General features: G+C 49.1%; 1 protein-coding gene and 1 long non-coding RNA gene across 8 annotated transcripts; both read right to left on the bottom strand.

Annotated features, from left to right (window-relative positions):
- Window positions 1-2,431: 2,431 nt before the first annotated feature.
- Window positions 2,432-4,298, bottom strand: Gm51538. Its single transcript, XR_003947406.1, has 2 exons — window positions 3,671-4,298; window positions 2,432-3,408 (listed from the first exon to the last, which is right to left on the bottom strand). It is a non-coding gene; the product is annotated as a predicted gene, 51538 (long non-coding RNA).
- Window positions 4,299-5,463: 1,165 nt separating this feature from the next.
- On the bottom strand, window positions 5,464-21,559 carry Tmem38a (transmembrane protein 38A). 7 transcript variants are annotated; one of them, NM_144534.2, is made up of 6 exons: window positions 20,521-20,925; window positions 13,029-13,185; window positions 12,604-12,788; window positions 11,476-11,563; window positions 7,931-8,048; window positions 5,464-6,886 (listed from the first exon to the last, which is right to left on the bottom strand). In NM_144534.2, the coding sequence occupies exons 1-6, from the start codon at window positions 20,642-20,644 to the stop codon at window positions 6,662-6,664; spliced, it is 897 nt and encodes a 298-aa protein (NP_653117.1). In that variant the 5' UTR covers window positions 20,645-20,925; the 3' UTR covers window positions 5,464-6,661. The 7 variants fall into 7 exon arrangements, 6 of the variants coding, with proteins under 6 accessions (NP_653117.1, XP_017168477.1, NP_001344208.1 ...); XM_017312988.2 differs by lacking the exon at window positions 11,476-11,563 and having other exon boundaries at window positions 20,521-21,559; NM_001357279.1 differs by lacking the exon at window positions 7,931-8,048.
- Between the last annotated feature and the right edge of the window lie 115 nt (window positions 21,560-21,674).

The raw sequence follows: 21,674 nt of genomic DNA, 5'->3' as shown, positions 1-21,674 counted from the left end.
ACTCACTGAACATGGAGACACTGCTCTGGTGCCCACATTGAGCCTTCCTCACTGTGTGCTAGAGTCTTTGGCACCAGAAAGCACTCTGCAGCTACCAAAGGAGAAACATGAACAGCAATCTTTGATCTATAATCGTGCCCTGCCTATAAGGCATGCTATTGCAAGGGCCACACAAAGCTTGTAGGAGACACCAACCCATGTCTCATTTCACTTAAATCCATCCACAAGATGGAACCCATAACTGACACTGTTTGTGTGACCAAGAACCTGAGTTTGTGGACATCCCATTTTAGGTGAATGCTCACTGCATAATATCTAGTAGTATTTGTTTTTACCCATGTCTTTTAAAAAAATAGCAATAAAATGACTCCAAATGATATGTGCTAGAGTCAGATCAGTGCCTTGCTCAGCCATCATCAGAGAAGCTACTCCGGCAGCAGATGGGAACAACACAGAGACCACAGCTAGACAGTATGAAGAGGGTGAGAGGCCTTGAAACATCCCAAAGATGGGATGCCTCCATCAAATCCCTCCCCTCATAGCTCAGGGAACCCTGTGGAAGAGGAGGATGGAAGAGGGGGTGATGGAGGACACCAAAGAACAAGATCCTCTGAATCAACATATGCAAGGCTCACAGGAACTCACAGAGACTGAAGCAGCGTGTGCAGATTCTGTATGCATCTGCACAGGTTCTCTGTGCTTCTCTATTATGGTTTCCAGTTTAGTGGTTTTATGGGATTCCTAAGTGTAAGTAAAGTGTGGGTCTCTGATTCTTGCACTTTCTCTTGGGCTCTTTTTCTTCTGTTGGCTTGTTTTGATGAAGTCTGAGATAATAGTTTTTACCTTGCTGTATTTTATTATTATCCCTTAAACACCTGTTTGCTTTAAGATTTATTTATTTTTTATTTTATGTATATGAGTGCTCCATCTGAAATTATATCTGTATGCCAGGAGAGGGCATCAGATTCCATCATAGATGGCTGTGAGCCACCATGTAGTTGCTAGGGATTGAACTCAGGACTTCTGAAAGGGCAGACAGTACTCTTTTTTTTTTTTTAAGATTTACTTATTATTTATATGTATTACACTGTAGCTGTCTTCAGACACACCAGTAGAGGGTGTCAGATGTCATTACAGATGGTTGTAAGCCACCATGGGGTTGCTGAGATTTAAACTCAGGACCTTCAGAAGAACAGTCAGTGCTCTTAATCTCTGAGCCATCTCTCCAGCCCTGCACCTGTTTGTTTTTTAATGAGAAAAGGGAATGGATCTGGATGGGAGGGAGAGAGGAAGGAACTGGGAGGAGCAGGGGGAGGGGAAACCATGATCAGGATATATTGATTGACGGAGGAAAAAAAATCGATTTCAATAAATAAAATAAAAAAATAGGAAATTCTTCAAAATATCGCAATCACATTGAAAAACCACGAGGATCCTCTAAGATCTCTTACTATCCAGGCTGCAGTTGTAACCAGCCTCACTGCTAGGACAAGACACCGGCTTCCTGTTCAGTTAGCCTGTATCACGGGAGTAAAGCAGAAAGAGATAGAGGACACTGACATCTTCCTCTGGACACGCACAGGCACACATGGACTATCACACCTTACAAGCACACATATAACTTTTTTTTTTAATTAAAGAAAACTTTTTAGGTTTGGTGAGATGACTTAGCGGCTAAGAGCACTGGCTGCTCTTCCAGAGGTCATGAATTCAATTCCCAGCAACCACATGGTGGCTCACAATCACTTCTTCAGGCAGGCATATATATATGCAGCAGAGCATATGAGTATACATGAAATAAATAACATTTTAAAAGAAAAAGAAAAGAAAAAATGTTTTAAAGAATTCAAAGCTAGTCTGAGCTACTTAGCAAGATCATGCATCCAAACTAAAAGCAAGAAGAGGGTTCGGGATGCAGGTGCAGGATGCAGGTGCGGGATGCAGGTGCGGGATGCAGGTGTGGGATGCAGGTGTGGGACGCACCTGCTTAAAATGTGTGAGTCCCTAGGTTCTAGTCCCAGAAATTCAAGAAAAGGAGGGGAAAAAGAGGGGCTTGAGGGGTGTCTTGGTGATTAAGAACACACTGGCTGCTCTTGCAAAGAACCTGGGTTTGATTCCAAGAACCTGTATGGCAGTTCTCACCTGTCTATAATTCCAATTCCAGGGCATCAGATGCCTTTTCCTGGCACACAGATACAAATGCAGGTAAAAGCACCCATATAATTTTTAAATTTTATTTTAAGAAAGAAAAACAATCTTTTTTTTTAAAAGATATCTGGATTTATTTTTATTGTCTGTGTATTTTGCCTGCATATGCCTGTGCTTCATATGTATGCAATACCTGAAGAGGCCAGAAGACGGCACCAGATCCCACAGATCTGGAGTTACAAATGGTGTTCTCTCTCTCTCTCTCTCTCTCTCTCTCTCTCTCTCTCTCTCTCTCTCACACACACACACACACACACACACACACACACACACACACACCATCCAACCAACTAGTCTAGGAGTTGTCAACTCCTTTCTTTTTTTTTTTTGGTTTTTCGAGACAGGGTCTCTCAGTGTCACCCTGATTGTCCTGGAACTCACTTTGTAGACCAGGCTGGCCTCAAACTCAGAAATCCGACTGCCTCTGCCTCCCAAGTGCTGGGATTAAAGGTGTGTGCCACCACTGCCTGGCTGTCAACTCCTTTCTAAAAAGGACAAGATAGATAATCTATATTTTCAACTGTTCAGGAAATTAAAATGTTTGATCCTTGCTGCTGTGATAACAAAGAGCAACTACAGGGGAGGTGCAGTCAGGGGCTGTGTGCCATTTATACTTTACTTAAAGACAAAAGTGCGAAGCCATGTTTGTTGAGGACAGAGCTGGACTCGATACATACTGAGTATGTATTGGGGTACCTGTGCTCAGTGGCCCTTAGAACTCAGCCTGTCCTATGCTTGGCAGGCAGCACCCCAGACTTGGGAGCCAGATTGGGTATGTGCTTAGAGTCTCCCCGTTTCAGTATTTTCTTTTGCCCAGGAGTTCATCGGGCTCACGAGTGGTTCTAAGCAAACCCAGGCTGCCAGCAGGGACCCACCAACATCCAGTGTCTGACCTTCCCTTTGACCATAGCTTCCACAGCTCTATCAGAGGTTAGTTTCCTTTGCTAATTGAGCTAAGACTTTTCCTACCCGCCTCCAGGCAGAAGCCAGCTGTGAAATCTGTCTGTAGGCTCAGCTCCGGCCCACGTGTGCAGTGTTGCTGGATGGGGGCCTGGAACAGGGAGAGGAGCTGCGTGCTGTGTGGGGCTGTTGCTGAGCCAAGTCCTCCCGTTTCCCTTCGTCATCTTTAAAGAGAATCCGAGTGCACACCTGCCCCAGCTCTAGGAGGCAGAGGTAGATCCTCTACAAATTGGAGCCAACCTGGGCAAAAAACAAAACAAAACAAGACAAGACAAGTCAGATGAAGTTGGAGGACATTCAGCCAAGTGAAATAGGGCAGTGGGGGAAATACGATAAGCTCCTGGGACATCGCTGGAGATGACAAATGAATAAGGTAGAAAGGGCAGAGGCATGGAGCGAGGGAGTTAGTGACAACTTTGTTTCTCTTGATGGAAGGAGTTGAGGACAGGGCTCTGCCGCAGAACACTAGCTGAGCATGCCAAGGACCAGGGTTCCATCGCACCCTTTAAAAGGAAGAGAGTTCTGGAAATGGAGGCGGTGAGGGCTGGCATCAGTGAGTGAATGAGTGGCCAGCGGATCTACAGCGTTCCAGGTTAGTCAGAGCTTCACAGTGAGGCTCAACAGTGGTGTGGCATGCCGTTACTCCCAGTCCTCAGGAGGCACAGGCAGCCCTAGTTTTGTGAGTTCAAAACCATCTTGGTCTACGTAGTTCCAGTCCAGCTAGAGCTTCACAGTGAAACACTGTCTCAAAACAAACAAACAAACACACACACAAACAAACAAAACAACAACAATCAAATCGGTTGTCACTGAGCTTCACAGTATGGATATATGTGTGTATGGTGGCATAGATGGAGCCCAGGGCCTTGCACATATTAGACAAGTGATCGACCCCTGAGCCACACCCCAGCCCCTCACTGAGGATTCTAGGCATTATTTCCCCTGTTAGCACTAAACTCCACCCCTCAGTTACCTGGCAACAGCCAAGTATGCTCACCCCCAGTTACCTGCAATAGCCAGGTATGCCTGACCCACTCACTATAAAAAGGCTGCTTGCCCCCTTCCTCTCTTACTCTTGTTCTCTTGCTTCTCTCCTCCTCTTGCTCTCTCCTTACCATTCCCTTCCTCTACCCCTCTCTCCATGTGGTCATGGCCAGCCTCTACTTCTCTACTTTCTCCCTCTCTCTGCCTTTCTCTGCCTCTACTACCCTCTTAACTCCCCTCCCATGCCCTGAATAAACTCTATTCTATACCATACCATCGTGTGGCTGGTCTCTCATGGGGAAGGGATATCTTGGCATGGGCCCGCCAAGGCACCCCCTCCCCCCATACCTCACCACACCCCTATAGAACATATTCATTCTCTATCTTTTTATAAACGCATCATATGGTGCCCAGACTTGGATTTAAATGCTAAACATAATTGTTTAAACAGTATAAAGAACCCCGCTCTCAATATCAGACAATAGAAGCTACCAAACTTGAATCCTGCTAAAATTAACCTGAACTTAAGACCGGGCTGTCAGAGTTCTGGCACCTGTTTGTGGACACCATGGCAGCCTGTTCTGGCAATGGTCCCTGACCACAGGCCAGCCAGCAGCCATCACGCCTCCCTCCTAAAATAGGCTGGGAGGCTTTTTATTTCCATTCAGTCCGCCCAATCAGAATTTGTGATACCCTCGCCTTGGGTTGGAGGGCAAAAGGCTACTTCTTTGTGATCATCCCAGCTGCTCTGGAGGCTAATCCCAGGCCAGAACCCACTGAGGTTTAGGGCCGGTTTTCTGTCTTGACACCAGACCCATCCGCTGTCAGGGGTTTATGGCCTTTCTTCCTGCCTCCAAATTTTAGCTACTGTGAAAAGCCATGATCACTAGGTCCCCTTTGCAGCACATTCCTGAAAGTGGAAGTGCTGAGTGGCAAAAGGAGTTTTCCCCTCCCCTCCCCTCTCCTCCTCACCTCTCTCTTCCCTGCCCCTTCCTCTATTTCCCCCTCCTTCCCCATTCTCTCCCTCCCCTCCCTCCCTCCTTTCCCCATCCCCCTCCCCATTCTCTCTCTCCTCTCTTCCTCATTTCCTTCCTTACTTTTTGGTTTCACTCAGGCAGGCTTAGAAACAGTGATCCTCCTGCCTCAGCTTCTGGACAGGTGTGCACCTTCCCACTTATCTTGGAGAACTCAGATATGCTTGACCCTGCTTCCCAGGCTTCAGACCCATCTCCTATCCCTGGAGGCCTGGGCCATCTCTAAAACAGACTCTGCTGGATCCCTACATTTTGAGGCTGAATAAAGAAAAAGAGCTTGATTTACTCGCACCAGATTTATTGGCTGATCACTCACACTGAGCTTTGATTGACATCAAGGGGATGAAACTCGGGAGCTTCCAGCCTCAGGGCCTACCCTACCTCCAGGCAAAGTTATGAGGAGCATTTTCTCAACAAATGGGCTACACTGGGTACTTCAACTAGATCTGAGCCTCACATAAGCCTGAGACCAGCAGGACCCCATGCTCACCTCTCTCAGGTGCCCTGGAGACTTTGGCGACCATGGCCCTTCCCCTGTATAAGGCTCGCTCCTAAGAGGAGCAGCATGACACTGTATAGCGAGCATGTGTGGATCTGTGTGTTTGTTGAATGACTGAATGAACTATGCTGATCAGGCATGAGGGACACCTGATACACCCAGAGCCCAATTGTGAGTAACCAAGGCTGTTGGCTCTTGGACCCTCTGCTCTGCACCCACACCTCTTACCTGTGGGCACCTAGGAACTCAAGCCCCCCTCCTGTTAGCAGTCTGCCCTAAATGTGCCTGCTCATGCTCAGCTGAGTATCTGGTGAGACCTTCTGGCCTCAAACACAAATGGCCTACATACCAAGCAGCCTGCCACTGTCCTTCATGCTGCTCCAGTCTCCTTCTCACTAGCACGCTGCTTAAGCAACTGCTTGAAATTATAAAGACCCTTTTGTACACAGGAGGACCTGGGGTCTCCATGCTACAGAACAGAAACAGAAGGCTCAGAGAAGGAAGGCCATTTGCCTAAAGATGTCCAGCAGGAGTCACAAAATTCTAGGGAGGTCCTGAGTGCGGAAGGACATGGGACCCCAGCACCTGGCTCTCGAGAGGATCTAGATAATTGAGTCTCCATGTGGCTTTAAATTCTTTTAGTTACAAGATATAATTAGACAGAACACAGAATGAAAACCAAGAGCCTACCAGCCAGGGCTTTGGGCCTAGACTGTGTGCCCCCAAAGGCTGTGACCTTTTGAGGGGTCTGGCAGAGGGCAGGGTTTTCCACATCTGTTGAATTCCTCCACACTAATTTAGCCCACATCAGCCCTTGGAATTGCTGATGGCTCCAAACTGCAGATGGGGAAGTTGAGGGTGGTAGAGAGCAGGGCGGGGGGAGGGGAGGGTCTGAGCCCTGAATGCCCCTAAGTTCTGAGTTTCTTTGAGTCCACATCCTTCTACCAAGCACGCAGTGGATTCCTGGGGCCAACCCCTAATCCGCTTTCTTGGTCTTCTTCTTCCTGGATCCTTCGCCCAGCTCTTCCTTGGCCTTGGCAGGCAGGCCGGAGTGCTGGGTGCCTAGTCCCATGCCATGTGGTGCTCCATGGTTGTCATGGTGATGGTCGCCTCCCCAAGTTGCCCCAAACAGCACTGGGCAGATGTAACCCTCCAGGATATCAAATGGAGAACTGTGGGAGTGTGTGGCTGTCAGGAACACCTAAGGGGAGTCCAGGAAACACATGGTAGGAGAGGAGAGAGCAAAGGAGCAGTGAGGGGATTGAGCCAGCCCCAGCCCTCCAGCTTCCCATGCCCCCAAGTGCACGAGCCCCCATCCTGGACTCTGAAGAGGCATGACTTCCAGTGTCCACACCTGGGCAGCCTAGGGATGCTGTGACCAGTGGTCACCCATGACAACAGTACATCCCAACACCTGGACTTCAGGATTACATTTTGTTGTTGTTGAGACAGGGTACCATGTAGCCCAGGCTAGCCTCCTACTCACTATGTAGCCAATCTGGCCATAGAAGGTGTCAATCATCTGAAGCTAGAAGAGGTACCTCACTGTACCCCACCCCTGCTTCCACCATACTCACCCCTGCTACCTTAGGCCTCACATTCTAGAACTCTAAACAATACATTCATTCCCTCTCACGCCCTCCTTTTTCTCCTTCTTTGTTTTCTTACTTGCTTTTTGTTTGTGTTGTTGTTTTGAGATACAGTCATATGTAGCCCAGGCTGGCTTCAAATTTGCTGTGAAGCTGAACATAACCTTGAACTCCTGACCCTGGGCCCACTTTCTTGCCACAGGGCCCAGGGTTTTTGAAACAGAATGTCACTATGTAACCCTGGCTGGCTTGGAACTCACTATGTAGCCCAAGCTGGCCTCAAACTCATATGGATCTTCCTGCCTTAGCCTCCAAGGCTGTGGTCTTCTCCTAAGAATGAACCATTTGTAGGCAGGAGCTTTCTATGTTTGGGGGAGCTGGGGACAACCCTCAGCCCTGTGGAAGGACAGGGAAGGCCCAAGACTCCTTTCTGGTTTGATCAGATTCCTGTCCCCCTACTGTCCCATACAAGCACCCCCAGCCTGTGCCTGGAAGCTCCTTCTTGCCATCTCCATCCCTACCTCCTTGGCCCTCGTACCTCAATTTCCTGATAAATTTCTTCCATCTATCTCAGGTGGATCAAGTCTCCCCCGGTAGTTTCTGAGTACCCCCACCCCATTCCAGGGAAGTAGAGGTCACAGGCAGGGGTGGCTTACCTTACATGACACCATAAACATGGTGAAGACGAAAATGAGGCTGGCCTTGGACACTGGGAGCCAGCGAGTCTGCTGCAAGGTGAACAGGATGGCTCCATACAGACTGGCCTTGGTGGGGCTGGGGTAAGATATAAATAACCACGGCCATTCTCAGTCAGAGCTTCATATAAAGCTCCCCAGAGCCACAGCTGACTGACCAGGAGGCACCAGACCTGTCTTTCCCGGCTGGCAGCTGCCTGCTTGCCTGAGAGCTTGTTAGCTGACACTGGGTTGAGAAGTTCAGTCTGAGCTCACACTGGAGAGCAGAACTGGGCAATCTCAAGTCCATGGAAGGTGGAGAACCTCCGGTGGAGACTATGCTAGGGGAAGGAACTCAGCCACTGAGGAATTCAGAGGGCGGTGACATCCAGTCATGGAAATTAAAAGTCTGTGAGCAGTGGTGGCGCATGCCTTTAATCCCAGCCCTTGGGAGGCAGAGGCAGGCGGATCTCTGAATTTGAAGCCAGCCTGGTCTACAAAGTGAGTTCCAGGACAGCCAGGGCTACACAGAGAAACCCTGTCTTGAAAACAAACAAACAAGCAAAAAGTCTGTGACCAACTCAGGACTCCAGTTTTACCCTTTACTCTAGGCTGACCTCTGGCTTCCCAAGGCTGTGAAATGAATTGTTTCTCTCGCTTCTGGAGTCCCTGGTGCTGCTCACTGCTTCTGACAGAAGGATCTGCACTGTTACTGAGAGCTGAGTTACTGCCCCTCCTCAGCCACACCTACTTCTTCTGTTACCACCCAGTATGTGTCTCAGTCTCTGTCTCTCTAGCACTCAAGTAGGCAACTTTGGGAGAGTTGATTCTTTTTATTTTCCTGTTAAGTTTGAATAACCTAAAAATTACCTTTTTTAGAATTTATTTTTTGTATTTATTCACTTATCCCCATATCAGCTCCCCCTCTCTTCTTAGTACCCCCTCACACAGAGCCCTCATTCTTCCCTCCTCTTCTTCTTTGAGGAGGAGGAGCCCCCCTCCAAGTATCACCCACATATACAACCCCTCCCCCTGGCACACCCAGTCACTGCAGGACCAGGCACATCCTCTCCCACTGAGGCCAGACAAGGCAGCCCAGTTAGGGGAATGGGATGCACAGGCAGGCAGGCAACAGACTCAGGGACAGCCCCCGCTCCTGTTGCTGGGGCCCAGGCTGCTCATGTGCTATATATGTGCAGGGGGCCTAGGTAGAGGAGTTGGTTCTTCCCTTTGACCGTGTAGGGCCTCGGGTACCAGGCTTGGCAGCAAGCTCTCTTTACCCACTGAGCCGTCTCCCAGGCCCTGCACCTTATTTTTGAGACAAAGTCTCTTTCCCGACCTCCAATCTACCATTGCTGGGTGGGCTAGCCAGTGAACCTCAGGGAATCCTGTCTCTTCCTTCCTGGTTGTGGTGGTTTGAATGAGAATGAACCCAAGTCTGGTCCCAAGTTGGTGGTGTTGTTTGGGGGAGGCTGAGGAAGTGTGCTGCTGGGGGCAGGGACTTTGAGAACCAAAGGCCTTCTTCCTGTTTTTTGCTTATGGCTCAAGCCCTGAGCCCTGAGCTCTCTGCCCTTGCCACAACATCTGCTGCTTGATGTGGAGTCTCCTCACCATTACAGACTCAGCCCTCTGGCAGGAAGCCCAAATGCTTGGTCATGGTGGTTTTATGCGGGCAACAGTAGCTAAGAGACCAGTGACAGGACAGGCGTGCTGCCACACCTGGCTTCTAAAGGTGGCTCCCAGAGCAATCACTGCAGGTTCTTGGGCCTAACATCTTTCTCTTTTAACGTTTTATTTATTGATTTAATTTTATGTATAAGAGTATTTTATCTGCATGTGTCTGTAAATCACATGTAAGCAATGCCTGTAGAGGCCAAAAGAGAGCATCTGATCCCCCATGAATAGGGTTGCAAATGGTTATGAGCCAGCATGTAGGTTCAGGGAATCAAACCCAGGACTTCTGGAAGAACAGCTAGTGCTCTTAACCTCTGAGCCATCTCTCCAGCCCCAGATGCCCACCATCTCTTGACTGAGACGAAGAGATGCAGGCTGTGTGGGCGATGGAGCCTGAATGGTGAATCAATGCCCCCACCCCTAAAACAGTCACCATGTAGCTCAGGCTGGCAGGCAAATCACAGAGATCCTCCTGCCTCTGCCTCCCAATGTGGGAATTAAAGTTTTGTGCCACTTTGCCTGAATGGTGAATCTTGTTAATTTGACAGTGCCTAAAAGTCAACCCGCAGAGGCTGGAGAGATGGCTCTGTGATTAAGAGCACTGTCAGCTGTTCCAAAGAACCCCGGTTCAGTTCTCCAACCCACATGGCAGCTCACAACTATGTGTAACTCCAGTTCCAAGGGGCCTGACACCCTCACACCAATACACATAAAATAAAGTTAAATAAATTATTTTTAAAAAATCAACCCACAGGCAAATCTCTGGGCATATGTGGGAGGGATTATCTAGATTAGGTGAATCCAGGAAGAACAACTGCTGCTGACTGTGGAAGGCCACAGGGCACCATCTGGACTGAACATGAAGGAGAAGCCATCTGAACTACACTACTGTCTGCTGGGTACAAGCTGTGCGCTGCTGCCTCCGGGCTTGGATGCCTTTCCTACCATGACGGTCTGTAGCCCTAAATTGTGAGCCTGTGTAAGTCTCTCCTCACTGAATTGCTTCTGTCAGTCACATATGGTGCCACAGCAACTGGAAAAGCCACAAAACCCTTGAAACACTAGGTGCAGAGAGTGTGGGTGGCTGCTGGTCACCTCATACAATAATGTGGTGGGCATGGGTTTGGATTCAGCAGATGCTGGTCACCATCCAGAGGGCTAAGGAGGCATGTGAGACCGAGCCCCACTGGTGCAGTGGGGGCGGGGACTCCTGAAGGCTGCCCTCCAACCTTCCCAACACTAGAGAAATGTGGACCAGGGCGATGGTTCCATGGTTAAAGTGCTTGCTCAGAGCCAGCTGGGCAGCAAGCCTGGGCATGTGAGGGACTCAGGGTTTCACTGAGAGACCCTGCCTCAAAAAATATGATGGTCCCAAGCATAACCCCCAGCACACACATGTACACATGTGCCCACACATGCGCATACCACACAGACATACAGAAAGATCGAGAAAAAAAAAACAAAAAAAAATGAAATCAATAAAAAGAAATATCAGCAGTGGTCCTACATGGGTTGTGAATGTTTCTTGTGTGGCCCTGCCCACTATCCCCCATGACCTTCCATGCCACAGGACCTGCCTTGCCTGTGGCCCTCACTCCTGCTCCATTTCCTTGCTCCCTACCCACATCCTCATCTTGGTCCTGCAGTTTTCAAACCTGACAACTGGCCGTGATTCTAGACTCTGGGTAGAGGGTCTTTTGTAGCCAGGAAACTCCTATTCACTCTTCAAAACCCCAATCAAATATCACCTCTTTGCAGAAGCTCTTCCTATCCCCACCTTAGTGGCATCTCTAGAAGATGAATAATGTGGGGCCAGGCGAGGCAGAACAGAGGTCAGCAGGAGGGGTACTCACAAGGACATGTGCAGGATCTCATTAGTTTCTGGCTTCCAGACACCTCGAAGCAACTGTTCCACGTTGGACAGGAGGGCAACACCAGACCCTGCAGGGCAGGGCACCACTGAGGTAACTGGCCACCCCCACACCCTCCTTTCTTCTAGCCTCAATTCCCAAGGAAACACGGGACTTTCTGTTGAGGAGACTCTGAGCCTCAGGGTGATCATCCATTACATATGGGAAACTGAGGCTCAAAACAACTCCATCCCCCAGTTTCACAGGTACAGTCAGGGCAAAACCAGCAGGAAGCAATCGGATGTATCACTACCTACAGGGGCTGTCTTAAGTCTCACTGTGTTGCCCAGGCTGGCCCAGGACTCCTAATCCTCATTGTCTTGAGTGTTGGGACAGGAGCCCACCCCAACACCTAGTCAACTACTGGGATTTTTACTTTATTTATTTAAAAAATTAATAATTCTTTTTTATAGTTGTATTCTGTGTGCGGGATGGGGGTGCTAGCATGCCACAGCATGAATGCAGATGTCAGAGGACAACTTGTGGAGTGGGTTCTCTCCCTCCACCCTGTGGGGCCCAAGAGTGGAAGATATGATGGTGCACCTCTAATCCCAGCATGTGGGAGGCAGCGGCAGAAGGATCTCTGTGAGTTGGAGGCCAGTCTGGTCTACATAATGAGCTCTAAGCTAGCCAGGGCTGCATAGAGACTCTGGAAAATTTAAAAGTTGCAATTTATGTATACTTTGTATGGTGGTAGGGAGTGTGTCCATGTGCACACACACCAGAGCACATGTATGGAGGCCAGAGGACAACTTGTTAGAGCTTGGTTTCTCCTAGTGCGTGGGTTCCGAGCATCAAATTCAGGCCATCAGGTTTGGCCTCAAGTGCCCTTCCTCACTGAGCCATCTTGCTGGCCATGATTATTATTAACTTTGTTGTTACTGTGTATGGTGTGTGTAGGTGGCATGCACCACGGTGCTCATGTGGTGGTCACTGAATACCTTGTGGGAGTGAATGCTCTACTGTGTGGGTCCTAGGAATCAAATTAGGCCACCAAGTTTTGGCTGCAAGCTCCTGAGCCATCTCACTGCGGCGACTTTTTTCTGTCCTTTCTGTCATAATTCTGTTTACCTTTGACCCACCCGGTGGCGATCATGATGAACCACCCGTGGTGGTAGTGGTGGTGTGCGTGATGGATGCCCACAGCGATCTTTCGGACCCTCACCACCTCCTTCATAGCCACAAAGATGAGTTTTACGGGCAGAAAGCAGACACACTTGTAGAAGAGGTCCAAGGGACAGAAGAAAATCAAGTACCTTGAGGACAGAAGGTCTATGATCAGAGGGAAAGGCAGGCACACTGGTGGTTGAGCTTAGAGCAGATGCAGAGAAGACCCAGGGTCAGGGGAAGGGTGTCCACTGGTTACTGCGCTTAGCGCAGAGGCAGATGAAGAGGGCAGGCAGGATGGCGGCAGACTGTGACTAGGGGGTCCCTGGTTCCTTCAAACTCCCTCCTCCCTGGTGCCGGGGTCCTCCCTTCCCCGCCTCAGTGCTCACCACACTCCAGAGGCCAGCAGGATACTGGAGCTGTTGCTGAAGTAGTCAATGATGGGCTCCCCAAGAAGCAGGTCGGCCAGGATGTAACTCCCAAAACAGTGCAACATGGCACACAGCCAGGACGCCACAGGGTGGCGCCGGGACAGCTCCACAGCTCCTGTGAGGGCACATGAATTCATCCCAGGAACATGCCACACCTGCTTGCATGCATCCCTTCTAGCCCACTGGGTGCTGGAGATTAAATTCGGGGCTTCTACAGTTCTTATCGGATGCTGGGATGGAAGCCAGTTAAGCTGCATGTTGAGCTGGCTCTCTTACCACCAAGCACGGACTTGCCCATGCCCATTGAGAAAGCCATCTCAGGTCCCAGACAGGAGCCACTGAGCTGGTTCCTGTCACCAAGCATTTGCCACCAAGCTGAGATCCATCCCAGGACCCACGTGATTGATGGAAACAGAGATCTGATTCCTGCAGGTTGCCTCCTGACAAGTACTTTCATACCTGCTGTGTGTGAAGGTTTTGCACTCACAAAAGCAATAAAAGTAGCCTAGCATGCCTTTACTCCCAGCAGAGGCAGGCAGATCTGTGAGTTCAAGGCCAGCCTGGTCTACAGAGCAAGTTGTAGGATAGCCAGGGCCACAGAGAGATCCCGTCTCAGGTAAACAAATGAATAAGTAAATTTAAGATAATATTTGTAAATTTCCACAGTCTTTGTTAATGGTTAGGTTCTACCTTTATGTCACTATTGTCCCCACCTCATAAAGCCACAGCTGGGTGTCTCCTGGTGCATCTGCTTATCATACAGAGCCCCTCCCTTTCTGACTCGTTTCATTTAGCAGAGAACAATTTTAGGACCAAGCTGTCAGCCATGTAGCTCCATGTTCGAACCACCTAAGGGCCCTTGTTACTGTCTGGATATGGTCTGATCCCAAGGTTCACAGGAAACTGGTCCCCAAGGTGTCAGAGTTACAGGTCGAGGAACCTTAAGAGTTGGGTGTACTGCTCAGTAATTAGGTGGGGATGCCAAGACTAGCCTGCTGGAGGGAGAACCTGGGAGAACCTGGGCTGTGCTGAGTTGGTAGAAAGAATTTAGCTAAGGGCTGAGCACTTGCCTAGAATGTTGGAAGCCTTAGCTGCCATCTATAGCACCACATAAAGCTGGTGTGGTTGATGCAGGCCTGTCATCCTAGCACACAGGAGGTGAAACAAGTGAATCAGAAATTCAAGGCTGGGGCTGGAGATGGCTCAGTGGTTAAGAGGAAGAGGACCCACATAGCAGCTCACAACTATCTGTATCTCCAAGCTGACACCCTCATACAAACATTCATGCAGGTCATCCCCCTACATACACACATAAATGTACTTAAAACTTAAATGATATGAACAAAAGAATACACAAAAGCAAAAGCAGCCTTGTCAGGTGCCCTGGATTGTACCTTAGGCGGGGAAGAGAGAAGAGGGGGAGGGGAGGGAGAAAGGAGAGAGAAGGGGAGGTAAAAGGATGGGAGGGGACAGAACCCTCACACCCCAAGCCACCCTGTATCTATTTAAAGCATACTTCCCCTGTGACCCCCAGGAACAGCTGGTGAGTCCACTGAGCCAAGGCTGTCAAGCATTCCTCCAGCTCCACAGAAAATGACACTTGCATGTGCTTCTAAAAATAGCTGCCAGAAACAGTCTTATTCCAGGGTCTTTGTGCCCTTTGGGACCATCTTAACACAGAATTAAATGGGGCAGGGGGCTGAGATTTCAGTGCATGACCCATGACAAACAGGCTCCAGGCTTTGTTTCACAAGCACCTCCTATATAAAGCACTATGTCCCCTTCTGGCTCTGCCTGAGCCCAAGTGTCTGTCATGAGTCTCCAGTGAGCCTCAGTTTCTTTGGATGTCAAAAGGCAGAGGGATGGGTTTATGGCTCTTGAGGTATAATGGCTCAACTCATTATGTTTAGTTTTAAAAGGTTTACTTTGGCCGGGCGGTGGTGGCGCACGCCTTTAATCCTAACGCTTGGGAGGCAGAGACAGGCGGATTTCTGAGTTCGAGGCCAGCCTGGTCTACAAAGTGAGTTCCAGGACAGCCAAGACTACAGAGAAACCCTGTCTCGAAAAACCAAAGAAAAAAAAGGTTTACTTTGTGTATGAGTGTTTGCATACATGTGTGCCTGTGCATCGTGTGAGTGCAGCACCTGCCAAGGCCTGAAGAGGGTGTCAAATCCCCGAAAGCTGGGGTTACAGATGGTTGTGAGGGACCCTGGATCCTTTGCAAAAGCAGCTGGTACTCCTAACTGCCAAGCCACTGCTCCAGCCCTGTGTATGTATTTATTTATTTTGGCACAGTGCCTCAATCTAATCCAGACTGGCTTTTGATTTACCATCCTCCTGCCTCAACCTTTCCACTGCAGAAAGGATAGGCTCCAGTCACTGTGAATCTCACTCTCCCATCTCTACTGGCTCTATCAAAGGTTGCCTACCCAGGACAAAAAGAAATTGCTTAGCCCTTAGCAATTATACCAGAGATATTCTGGGGCCTAGAATGAGATTGAAATATCTAGGGGTGAAATTTCACACATAAATCTTAAATCCACCCACTGTGGACTGGAAGAGTAGTCCAGTTTAGCACCCTGCTCAGAAACTCCCAACCATGGGCTGGGGGCATGGCTCATGGGTGGAGCCACTGCCCAGAATCCCCCAGTGTCTTCTGGTATCAAAGACTAGGGGGTGGGTGGGAATAGAACTTGTCCTCTTAGCTGGGTGTGGTGACACACACCTTTAATCCCAGCACTTGGGAGGCAGAGGCAGGTGGATTTCTGAGTTGGAGGCCAGCCTGGTCTATAAAGTGAGTTCCAGGACAGCCAGAGCTACACAGAGAAACCCTGTCTCGGAAAACCAAAGGAAGAAAAAAAAAAAAAAAAAAGAACTTGTCCTCTTTTCCTTTTTCCTTTTTTTAGTGCTACGACGCAGAGCACAGCATATCTCAGGAGCTACAACCAAAATTACAGAGCTTTGTACTTTTCAATTTAATTTTGTTGTGAACCTAAAACTGGCCTGAAAAAGAGCTTGTCTATTAATTGGTGCTGTAGCTCAGGGAACATACCCGAAGCCCTGGATTCCATCCCCAGCACAACAGAAACCAGGCAGAAACCTATGCAGTGGCATAGGCCTGGAATCACAGCAGTCAAGACTCAGGAGGACCATGAGTTTGAGGCCAGCCTGGACCACTAGTGAGAGCCTAAAAAAATGGAGTCTAGCTGGGCAGTGGTGGCACATACCTTTAATACCAGCATTTGGGAAGGAGAGGCAGGCAGATCTCTGTAAGTTTGAGCCAGCCTGGTCTACAGAGTGAGTTCTAGAGCAGTCAGGGCTACACAGAGAAACCCTGTCTTGAAAAACCAAAACCAAAATCCAAAAAAGGTTATTGTTGGGCATGTCTGTAGTCCCAGCACTTGGGAGATGAGGCAGAAGACTCAGAAAGTCAGGGTTCTCTTTAGCTACATAGCAAGTTTAGTCTCACTTGCACTACATAAGGCCAGTTTAGTTCAAACAAATGAAGGCTGGTTCCAAGGGTAAAATGCTTTCCTAACATGCACATAGCCTTGGTTCCATGCCAAGCACAAGAGTGCGGTGGGGGACGCATGTCATCCCAGCGTAGGAGTTGGGGTAGAGGCAGAGGAGTTGGGGTAGAGGCAAGCGAATCAGAAGTTCAAGGTCATCCTAGACTATAAGGTAAGGCTAGCCTGTGCTACACAAGAGCATGCATCAAGAAAAGGTAAGGGGGGCTGGCGAGATGGTTCAGCGGGTAAGAGCACTGACTGTTCTTCCAAAGATCCTGAGTTCAAATCCCAGCAACCACATAGTGGCTCACAACCACCCATAATGAGATCTGACACCCTCTTCTAGCGTGTCTGAAGACAGCTACAGTGTACTTATTTATATTAATAAATAAATCTTTGGGCCAGAGCGAGCAGGGACTGAGCAAGCGGAGTTGACCGAAGCAAGCAGAGGTCCTAAAAAAATTTAATTCCCAACAACCACATGAAGGCTCACAGCCATCTGTACAGCTACAGTCTACTCACACACATAAAATAAATAAATCTTTTTTTTTAAGGTTTTTCGAGACAGGGTTTCTCTGTGTAGCCCTGGCTGTCCTGGAACTCACTTTGTAGACCAGACTGGCCTCAAGCTCAGAAATCCGCCTGCCTCTGCCTCCCGAGTGCTGGGATTAAAGGCGTGCACCACCATTCCCACCTGTGTTCCACCATCTTTAACTGAGAAAGAGGCTTGATATGTAGCCCAGAATGCACTCAGTTTTTGTTTGCTAAAATTACAGATATGCATTGCTTAGCAGCTCCCCAGCCACCTTAATTTCCTAAGGGAAATGAGTAGTTCTTGCAGCCTAATAAATATGTCATTCTGGCTGTCCAGGAACCCATAGGACTTGCAAACTCAGCAAATATTTATTTACTTCAGCCTTCTTCCTCGTTCCCAAATTTTGAAGGAATAGCCTCAGGTAGATGTCTTGCAGCAAACACTGGGAAAATGGGCTTGAAATGCAAGCATGGAGATATTCTGATTAAATTCATCTGGGTTAATTTGGTTGGTCGGTTTTGGAGAGTGGGGATGGAATTCAAGGCTTCCTGTATGCTTAGCAAACATTCTACGAACAAGCCCCTCACTGGGGAATTTTAGGCTGTCACTCTAAGACTGAGCCATGCCCACCCAGGCCACACTAGCAGGGTGTAGGCAGGGGCTCTAACCACATCCCTGTAAAAATTTTTGAGGCCAGTAATGTGGCTTAGCAGGTAACAATACTTGCCACCAGGCCTAAAGGCCTGAATTCAACCCCTGGGGCCCACATGTGGAAGGAGCAACCTGAAACCTGTATTGTCTTCTGTCTCTCACCCATGTGCTATGGTAGCACCTAACACACACAATAAATAAGCAAATAAAGTGTAGTAATAAAATTTTTTAATACAATTTTATTTTGAGACAGGATCTGGCTAAGTTGCTCGTGGCTGGTCTTGAACTTGTAATCCTTCTGCCTCTACTTCTTGAGTGGGTGGAACAAGAAGCAGGAACCACTGCACCAGGTTCAGGTAGAGTTTTTTAGTGTCTGGCCTGGAACTCACAGAAAACCAACTGCCTCTGCCTTTGCCTCCCAGGTGCTGGTATTAGAGGCATGCACCAACACTCCTGGAAAAAGACTTTTAAAAGACCACAGGAAATCTGACATGCAGCTAGGGTTGAAGAACTGATGAAGTTCTAAAGTATAAAACCAGAACCTTCTGGAAAATTCTGTCTCCTACACTTGCAGCAAAGATGGCTTACTGTGATATTCCTGCAGAGGTATTCAGACAAGAATGAGCATGGAACATCTAGAATTCAAGCACCAGGGAGGCTGAGGAAAGAGGAAAGCGTTTGAGGCTAGCCCGAGGAACCAGTGGGATCCTGGCTTTTTTTTTTTTTTGCTTTTTTAATAGGGGTTGGTAAGATGATTCAGCGGTAAGAGCACTTGCTGCCCAGTGATGTCTGGTGATTTGAGTTTGATCCCTAGAGTCCACATAAAGATGGAAGGACAGAGTTGTCCTTCATCTCTACATGCACTCTGGGGCGTGTATATATACACATATACTAATAATGACAATAACTGAAAATGTTTTTTTTAACACAAATAAAATAAAGGGGGCAGTGAGTTTTACTTAAGTTCAATCCCCAAGTCCCCCACAGGGGAGGGAGAACAACTCTGTCAAGTTGTCCTGTGCCGTCCACATGCATGTCCTGGCACATTCACAATCCTCCCACACGCGCACACACACACTAAATGATGAAAAGAGTTAAAAATAAAAAGAGCACCCCATTTTCAGCACACTTCCATACTAAGTCCATTCCAGGGGGTTCCCACCTCCTCACAGTGGATCTTGGGGTGTGCTGGGTTCCACAGAAACCACCAGGAATTCTTCCTCAGACTGGAAACCCCGTTACTCCAAACAATAGCACAAACAAGAACTTCACCTTGCAAAGCCTTGTTGCTTGTGCACAGGGAAAGAGACCCAACACGCATGCCCGACAGTCTCGCTAATCCCGTTTGCATAAGAGCATGTATTTATGCTTGTAAGGACACGTGTACAATTTCATCTGAGAAAGCTCTGGAGATGGGCCCTTTTGGGGTTATCAGAACACTGTTTTTAAACTTGATTTTTTTTTCCTTCCACCTGTGGGCCATCTTGAAGCACCACCCCATCCCTAAGCAAACATAGGAGTCTGGTTTTGTCACCCCAAAAGTAATTAATTTACATACCCACCCACAGAAGGGTCTTAACTTCCCTGGAAGGAAATTACCCTGTCCTTCAAATTTGAAGGTTCAGTAGAATAACTAAAACTACAGAAGACAAACACGACACATTTGCTTACACTGAACTTGTAATAAAAATAGAACGCTCCAGGGAGGCATTTATTTATTTATTTATTCATTTATGTAGTCACTTATTTATGTTTGTTTTTGAGATGGTCTGTAGTCACACTGGACAAGAACTCATCAATAGCCCTGGCTGTCCTGGAATTAACTTGCTTTCCTCCTTTCTCTACGTTCTACGTTCTGGGGTTAGAGGCGAGCTACATTTGTCCTCATTAAAGCAGATTTGGAGGAGGGGTGCGGTAGCAGCAAGATGACTCTGCTGGTAAAGGAGCTTGTCTATGAATTTGACCACCAGAGTTTGACCAGTGACCCCCGTAAACTGTCCTCTGACCTCCACACATACCCACAACACAGAGATAAGTAAAAGTAATTAACTTTTTTTTTTTTTAATCAAAGAAGTAGGGTCTATCCTCCTCTGACTCTTGAAAGGAAGCTGACCCAAAGTTGCCCTGTCCTGGAACGGTTTAGGCTCCATAAGTGGGAAGGATCCCAGGCCCGAGCTGGCCCAGCTGGCATGTGAGAAGGGAGGGAAGAAGATGCCAAAAGATGCAGTACAGAGGGGACATGGGTGTCACTTTCCCCCGAACCTGATCGCAGCACCCAGCATGGCCAGTCCTTATATAGTCACCAGGCAGTCAATTCAAGGGCGTTAAGGGAGGTCATGGCAGCTGACGTCCAGAACATCTGACCCTCGCCCAGGCAGGTCCGATCCTTGATTTGGAACCTTCGCCACCATCAATCCCCCTTGCCCAAGATTAAGTTCAGGAATCCTTGCTCTAACCTGACTCTGGCCTTTTCGTTGCCCCCGCCCTCAACCCCAACCCCGCAGCACCTGTCCTCCTAACCGTAAACAAGAGCGCTCCTTTTCTTCCCTCCCACCTCATTTGCAGCCTCCTTTCCACAGCGCCTCTGTCCCCAGGGTTCGCTCCTCCACCTGCGCGAGCGTGGGAGCACTCCACGATCTCAGCCTCTGCCTCCTCCCCCATCCAGCTCCAGGATCTAGCCTGTCTCCTCCTTTCGTCTCCATCATCAAGCTAGGGGCAACCTCCCTCCTGGTAACTCCTACAATCCTCGACTCACCTGGCTCATACTTCAGGTAGATGATGGAGACGATGAAGTAGCTGAGGTCGAAAACAGGGAAGAGCGGCACCCGCGAGAAGCTGAGCGCTAGCTCGCCCAGGCTCAGCGCTGACATCAGGTCCATGGCGATGGAGGGCGCCTCCCCGGCCCCGTGCGTCCCGCGCCCCGCTGCCCGACGAATGCTCCCTCGCCACTGAGCCCGCCCCACTGCCAGGCACCGCCCCCCGCCTGCCCCCACCCCTCGGGAGAGGAGGGGTGGTGGGGGACTCCTAGCAGCCGGGAGCCCAAAATGCGGGGCCGTAGGGACGTCAGAACTCGTTCAACAGAGCCAAAAAGGCGATCTGTCCCCTGCATCCAGCACACACAAGAGGGAATCTTGTCCTTAAACATCTGCGTAGTTAGAATCCTGTCCCTTTTCCATGGGACTAACCAATTCAGGACCCCTATTTCCCTCAAAACCCGCGCCCTCGGAAGATCTCAGCCAAGAATATCATGTTTCATTCCTGAGGATCCAAAGTCAGAACCCCGCCTCCCACAAGGGGACCTCAACCAAACCCTCACGTTCTGTTTGGTTTTGTCTCTCTAAAAGGCTCCACAAGTCAGAACCCTCCTCTTTGTGGACCCCAGCCCAGACTGGATCCACTAAGTTAGGACCCTCCCGCTTCAGGAGGCCCCACAAGTTAAGATCCATCCTCTGTAGACCTTAATCCAGGCCTTATGTTCTGTAAGTCTGTCCGGTCAGGACTCTCATTCTCCGTGGGGTTACTCGAGTCAGACCTGGGAGGTCCGTGGGAGGTACAACTCAGGCAGGAGGTCATCCTGACTCTATGCACTCTGAGCCGGGATCGCAGTTCTCCGTGGGGACCCAAGTGGAGTCCTTTTGGAGTTCAGGCATCTGCCGCGCCCATATCCATATCCAAGCCGTTCACGGGCGGCTCAAGGGTCAAGGGCGCAATTTCTGTAGCCCGGAATCCATAGCCCAACCAACCCCCGAGCGGCATCAACAGCAGGGACCAGCTGTGGCACGTAACACTGAGCATGCGCGCGCGCACCCCAAGCTCCGCCCTGTAGGTGACATCATGCTACATCCTCAGTCGAACCCAACCAATGCTGATTCAGAATTGGTCAGTTCTCGTTCCACTTTCCGCCCCTCA

This window comes from Mus musculus, chromosome 8, assembly GCF_000001635.26.
Source record: "Mus musculus strain C57BL/6J chromosome 8, GRCm38.p6 C57BL/6J".
Lineage (NCBI taxonomy): Eukaryota > Metazoa > Chordata > Mammalia > Rodentia > Muridae > Mus > Mus musculus.
This window is presented reverse-complemented; position numbering and strand designations above follow the sequence as displayed.

Coding starts and splice junctions, on each gene's coding strand:
- Tmem38a (NM_144534.2), bottom strand. CDS start 20,644: ATGGACCTGATGTCAGCGCTGAGCCTGGGCGAGCTAGCGCTCAGCTTC. Junction 13,186..20,520: donor CTACCTGAAGTATGAGCCAG/GTGAGTCGAGGA, acceptor GTGCCCTCACAG/GAGCTGTGGAGCTGTCCCGG. Junction 8,049..11,475: donor GAGATCCTGCACATGTCCTT/GTGAGTACCCCT, acceptor ATCTTACCCCAG/CCCCACCAAGGCCAGTCTGT.